This window comes from Theropithecus gelada, chromosome 12, assembly GCF_003255815.1.
Source record: "Theropithecus gelada isolate Dixy chromosome 12, Tgel_1.0, whole genome shotgun sequence".
In the NCBI taxonomy this organism is placed as follows: domain Eukaryota; kingdom Metazoa; phylum Chordata; class Mammalia; order Primates; family Cercopithecidae; genus Theropithecus; species Theropithecus gelada.
In genome coordinates this window covers 118,005,077-118,011,306 of record NC_037680.1, presented here as the reverse complement: position 1 = coordinate 118,011,306, position 6,230 = coordinate 118,005,077, and the positions used below count along the sequence as shown (strand labels likewise).

The 6,230-nt window shown below is 59.4% G+C and overlaps 1 protein-coding gene across 12 annotated transcripts in view; it reads left to right on the top strand.

Moving 5' to 3' along the window:
* The first annotated feature begins 2,299 nt into the window (after nucleotides 1-2,299).
* Nucleotides 2,300-6,230, top strand: part of STK25 (serine/threonine kinase 25) — a 16,547-nt gene continuing 12,616 nt past the window's right edge. For 3 of the 12 annotated variants that reach the window (XM_025404879.1, XM_025404874.1, XM_025404871.1), the window contains exons 1-2: nucleotides 3,449-3,642; nucleotides 4,002-4,131. In XM_025404879.1, coding sequence (XP_025260664.1) covers nucleotides 4,102-4,131 — 30 coding nt within the window. In that variant the 5' untranslated portion in view covers nucleotides 3,449-3,642; nucleotides 4,002-4,101. Of the gene's footprint in view, nucleotides 2,813-3,448; nucleotides 3,705-4,001; nucleotides 4,132-6,230 lie in introns of those variants that run through there. The other 9 variants (XM_025404878.1, XM_025404877.1, XM_025404873.1 and 6 more) reach the window with 6 other exon arrangements.

Here is a 6,230-nt window from a genome sequence, read left to right as displayed (position 1 = left end):
GTCTCCATGGGGTCTCTGCTGTCGTCCTCCTCTCCCCCAGCTCCAGCCCCTCACCTTTCCAGGCTCTGTGTGCAATGAAGCTCCAGCCCCTCACCGTTCCAGGCTCCGTGTGCAATGAAGCTCCAGCCCCTCACCTTTCCAGGCTCTGTGTGCAATGAAGGGGGCTCAAGCGAAGGCCTCTTCCCCCCATTTCACTGTCACCAAGCTTTACCTTTGGACATCTGTGGCGTTCATCTGCTGGGAGCCCACTCCTTTCTCTGAACAGTTTCAGCGCTTAGCCTCCCTTCCTGAGCCCCTTTTGACAAGTTATCAGGTCTGGCAGGGAAAGAACAAGCTCAAGCGCCCAATCTCTTATCTTAATCAGAAGGGGAACCCAGGTCTAATCCAGATGCTGCTATGCTGTCCCCTTTCTGGGTTTCATTTCCTTGTCTGTCAAACCAGGAGGAGGATTGGCCAACTCACACCTGACCCAGGCTGACACAAAGTCCAACTCCGGCTTCTCTCCACTCCTACCTGAATCCCCTGCAGCATACAAACAGGACTCAGGAGACCTGGCTTCAATCCTGTCTTGGCCATATTTTGATTGTGGCCTTGGGCATGTCCCTTTACCTCTCAGTTATCCCTTGCCTGCCTCGGAGGGCTGTTGCAGTCACCAAGTGACTGGACCTGAGGGTGAGCTGCCTAGGGGGCTCCACGGTGAGTGTTCCTTCCTCCCACCCAAGGTCAGCCTTGTCAATGATCAACACAGTGACTCTCTGAGCGCCTGCCAAGGGCTAGGCCTGCTACATACGGTGTTATTCTCACAGTCTACAAGAACATCACTATTAGCTCCATATTCCCAAGGAAGAAAGTGAGTGCCCAGAGAAAAAACTAAAATTTCTTGGAGGTGAAAAATAGAGACAAGGCTCGGTGGCTCACACCTGTACTTCAGAAGCACTTTGGAAGCCTGGGGTGGGAGGATTACTTGAGCTCAGGAATTTGAGAACAGCCTAGGCAGCATGGTGAGAACCTGTCTCTACAAAATTAGCTGGGTGTGGTGACATGCCTGCGGACCCAGCTACATGGGGAGCCGAGGTGGGAGGACTGCTTGAGCCTGGGAGGTCCAGGCTGCAGTAAACCAAAATTGCCCCACTGCACTCCAGCCTGGGTGGCAGAGTAAGACCTTATCTAAAAAAAAAAAAAAAAAAAAAAAAAAAGAATCACCGAAAAGAAAATTTTTATATGAAAGTTGAAAGATACAACCAAACAATAAGGCCAAGCACGGTGGCTCATGCCTGTAATCCCAGAACTTTGGGATGCCGAAGCGGGCGGATCACGAGGTCAGGAGTTTGAGACTAGCCTGACCAACATGACCAACATGGTGAAACCCCATCTCTACTGAAAATACAAAAATTAGCCGGGGGTGGTGGGAGCCTGTAATCCCAGCTACTCAGGAGGCTAAGGCAGGAGAATCACTTGAACCTGGGAGGCGGAGGTTACAGCGAGCTGAGATCACGCCACTGCACTCCAGCCTGGGTGACAGAGCGAGACTCCGTCTCCAAACAAACACACAAACAAAAATCCCGAAGAATAACAGAAGTATACAACAACAAAAAAGAAATGGAAAATATGAGAAACAGGAAGAAGGGCCTGGAAGGTCAATGCAGGAAAAGACATGGTGATGTTCAAGTCCAGATGGCAGCTTAGCAAGACAGCAGCCAGGAGCAAAGTATTAACAATTGTAACAATTGGCCACAAACAGATAAAAGTTGAAAAACTCTTCTAGGCACTTTTTTTTTTTTTTTTTTTGAGATGGAGCCTTGCTCTGTTTCCCAGGTTGGAGTGCAGTGGCACGACCTTGGCTCACAGCAACCTCCAACTCCCAGGTTCAAGCGATTCTCCTGCCTCAGCCTCCCATGTAGCTGGGACTGCAGGCACGCACTACCATGCCCGGCTAATTTTTTTATTTTTAGTAGAGATGAAGTTTCACCATATTGGCTAGGCTGGTCTCGAACTCCTAACCTCAAGTGATCTGTCTGCCTCAGCCTCCCAAAGTGCTGGGATTACAGGTGTGAGCCACTGCTCCCAGCCTCTTCTAGACACTTCTGAAAAGTGCAGCAATTACCACATGAAGGCCAGAGATGCAGCAGGCATTTATTTACACACATTCAATACATATATTACCTTCATATATTACACATTCATTCAACAAACTTACTGAATGCCTGTCATGGGCTGGCATGGTCCTGGGCACAGCTCTGCTTGCAGGAAGCCGACTTCCTCCTGGGGAGTCAAAGCACAAACAAAACCAAGTCAGTATGTAAACAAGCAGGGGTGATGAGATGGGGACCCAGGGGTTCAAGGGGCTGTCCTGGATGCATGACAGGGAAACATGGCTTCTTAAAGGACTTGGCAACGCACCGTGAGAAAACACGCACCAGGGAGCAAAGAGAAACGCCAGAACCCTCTTGAGGAAGGCGGGGTGTGAGGTGGTCAGGATAGTCATCTGTGCTGAGCCATCATGGAAACTGAGGGCCTGTAAGGGTGGACACAGAGTGGAGGACAGACAAATCTTCCTCACCGGACAGGTGGGGATCCCTGCGGTGCACCAGGGGAATGCACACAGGGGGCACTATGACCTGGCGGCCCACGGGGCAGGGGGGCGCACCAGGTAGCCTTGGGCTCTGCAAGTCCCTCCCTGACCTTGGGGAGGTGACCCCAGTGCCACAACGGTTTCCAGCAGCAGTCACTGTCCTGGGCGGGTACCGCGCTCTAGCCCAGGTGGGTCCCACAAAGGTGTGACCAAGGATGTCCTATGATCACCCCTTTACAGGTAAGGAAACTGAGGCAGAAGATGCGAAGCTCGCGCAAGGAATGGGCTGTGCAGGTAGCTTCTCCAAGGCTTGCTGCGCCCTGGCCTGTGCGCATGATCCCGAGCGGGGTCTCGGTGCGAACAGGGGTTTCGCGGTGTGACCAGCGCCAGCTTATCTCCGAGCCGTGAGGACAAGGCCAGCAGCCTGGGGGGCCGCGGTGGATCCTCGGGGCGAGGCGGGGAGGGCGCGGGGCCTTACTGGCCAGCTCGGACCAGGGCTGCGCAGGGCAGAGCCCAAGGGAAACGCCGCGCGGCCGCCGTCACGTTGGAGACGACGCCCTGCAGGCGCCAGCAGACGCAGAAGGCCAGCGAGGGCGAGGCACGGAAGGCGCGACGCGACAACGACCACGTGCCCCGCCCGCCCCGCCGCGCGGCCTGCTGGGAGACGCAGTCCAAGCCTTTCGGGAGCCGAACTCGGGGTCCCAGAGAGCCTCGCGGCCCGCATGTGAGCCCCGCCCCTCTCTCGCGGCCTGCCGGGACTTGTAGTGCAACGCCAGCAGACTTCCGGGCACGGAATGGGCGGTGGGACTCGGGGTCCCAGAGAGCCTCGCGGCGCGCATGTGAGCCCCGCCCTTCTCTCGCGGCCTGCCGGGACTTGTAGTCCAACGCCAGCAGGCTTCCGGGCCCGGAATGGGCGGTGGGACTCGGGGTCCCAGAGAGCCGTGCGCGGGCCGCGACGCCGAGTACCGCCCTCGCCGTCGCCTCCTCCGGGCTTTCTCCTGTCGCTGCCGCCACCGCCGTTGCTTCGCGGGCTGGGAGGCCCGGGGTCCCCGGGCGAACAGAGGCTGCGGGTGGGAGCCTTCGCGGGCGCTGCAGAGCGGGCCGGGGGAGGCCGGGATGGAGCCCCGCGGAGGTGGGCGCGCTGCCGGGCGCGCGCTAGCGGCGATTGGGGAGGGGGCGGAGGGAGGGGCCCGGGGCGGGGCTCGGTGGCGGGGACTCCGGGGCGGGGGCACCGGGAGGAAGCTCCCTCGGAAGAGGTGGGGGCGGGGACGGGAGGGGCGGCGAGTCCCCGGGAGCCTGGGCTGTAGGCCCGGGCGTGGCGGGGCCCCGATGGCCTGGGGGTCTTCTGGGGCCCCCTCCAGCCCGCCGCCCCGGAGCTCGGTCTCAGATGACTGAACTGGGCGCCGACCGCTCCTGCTGTCCCTCGCAGTGGACTGACGCCGCAGGGGCGAGCGAGCCGGCTCCACGCCTCTCTGCGGGATCCAGACGCCTCTCGGGGCTGTCGGCGGAGGGTCTGAGGCAGCCCGGCCATGGCTCATCTCCGGGGATTTGCCAACCAGGTGAGGAGGGTGCAGTTCAGGAAGACTAGCGGCCTCTCGGCGAGGGGCGCCAGAGCTTCCCGGGGGCTCCGAGGGGCGCCTCGCCGGAGCGGGCGGTGGGGTGAGGGAAGGAGCGCGCGTCGTGCGACCGGGGGAGCCGTCCTGAGGTGGGCGCAGGGCGGCCCCCGGGCTCTGCCGTGTGCTTGTGGCGTTTTGCGTGGTAGGAGCTCGCAGACCTCTTGACTCCGAGCCCCGGGTGGCTCCGCCTGTGCGAGGGCGGTGGAGGTGCGTGAAGAGACACCGGCTCCGGGACAGGACGCTGCCCCCAGCGCGGGGCGGGAACCTCGTGTCGGCATCTGAAGGCAGTGGAAGGTCAGGGGCCACACTGCGGCCTGAGCCCGGGCCACGGGTCGTTCCGGCCGTTCTGGCCGTGTTGGGCTGGGCGGGGGCCGTAGAGGAGCCCCTGATGGGCGCTGAGGGGCTGGGAACGTGGAGAAGCCGATCTGAGCGGCCGGTGTGCAGCGAAAGCAGAGAACGCGTGTGTGCTTTGGCCCAGGGGAAGGTGAAAAGGCTGCTCTGTTCAGAACCGTTTAACCCCTGCTACGGGCGGTTGCCCGAACAGGAGGCTCATCATTCCTCTTTGAAGAAGTCGGTTCCACTGTGGAGCCACCTTGAAGCGTCTGGTGGGACAGCCTCGGAGGGAACCACTGCAGCGAGCCCTTAGTCTGGAATGAGGACCAGCTGCTGCTGCCACAGGGCATGCCAGGGAAGGAGGGTGGGGACAGCCAGCCTGGGACCTGGAGACTTGCACTGTGTACCTCTCCCCATTGTTTTGACTCTGGCTGCTGGGTTTTTTTACGTCTTAGCGTTCGGTTTTGCTCTCCTTGATGCCTTGGCTCTGCCTAAGGTGTTGGAATCGCCGCTAAAATGTGTGGCCCTCCTTGTTCACTCCTCTGTGCTGAATTCCTGAGAGCTGGGTGTGCAGTGGAACAGGAAGGGCGTCTGTCCGCATAGGGGCAGGAACTGGAGTCAGGGCTGCTTTGGAGGAAACTGGACCAGCCTAGAGACCCGGAACACCGCGTGCAGCTGTTGGGCCAGGCAGCCTGGACCTGTGCGGTCACAGACGGGGCTGGGGCTTGCTGACTGATGCTGAATTAAGCTAACAGATTTTTGACTTTCTGTATCTGGTAACTTACATGACTAAGGTGCTGGGAGAAAAATCTGTCACCAGTTTATTTTATTTTTATTTTTTATTTTTTTGAGACAGAATTTCACTTTTGTTGCCCAGGCTGGAGTGCAATGGCGCAATCTCAGCTCACTGCAACCTCTGCCTCCCAGGTACAAGCGATTCTCCTGTCTTGGCCTCCCGAGTAGCTGGGATTACAGGCGTGTGCCATCACGCCCAGCTAATTTTGCATTTTTAGTAGAGACAGAGTTTCACCATGTTGGTCAAGCTGGTCTCAAACTCCTGACCTCAGGTGATCTGCTTGCCGTGGCCTCCCAAAGTGCTGGGATTACAGGCGTGAGCCACCGCGCCCGGCCACCAGTTTATTTTTAAGAACTGCAGAAATAGCTCCTTTGGGTCACGGGATGAGAAATTGGAGCTCTGAGGTGCCCTGTGACTGTGTGCTGTTGGTTCTTGGTGTGATCAGACCCAGGGAAGGGAGTGTGGGCGCACTGGGGAAGGGAGTGTGGGCACTGGGGAAGGGAGTGTGGGAGCACTGGGGAAGGGAGTGTGGGCGCACTGGGGAGGGAGTGTGGGCACTGGGGAAGGGAGTGTGGGCACTGGGGAGGGAGTGGGCACTGGGGAAGGGAGTAGGTGCACTGGGGAAGGGAGTGTGGGCGCACTGGGAAGGGAGTGGGCGCACTGGGGAAGGGAGTGTGGGCGCACTGGGGAAGGGGGTAGTTGCATTGGGGATAGGAGTGTGGGCGCACTGGGGAAGGGAGTGGGCGCACTGGGGAGGGAGTGTGGGCACTGGGGAGGGAGTGTGGGCACTGGGGAAGGGAGTAGGCGCACTGGGGAAGGAGTGTGGGCGCATTGGGGAAGGGAGTGTGGGCGCACTGGGGAGGGAGTAGACGCACTGGGGAAGGGAGTGTGGGCACTGGGGAGGGAGGGTGGG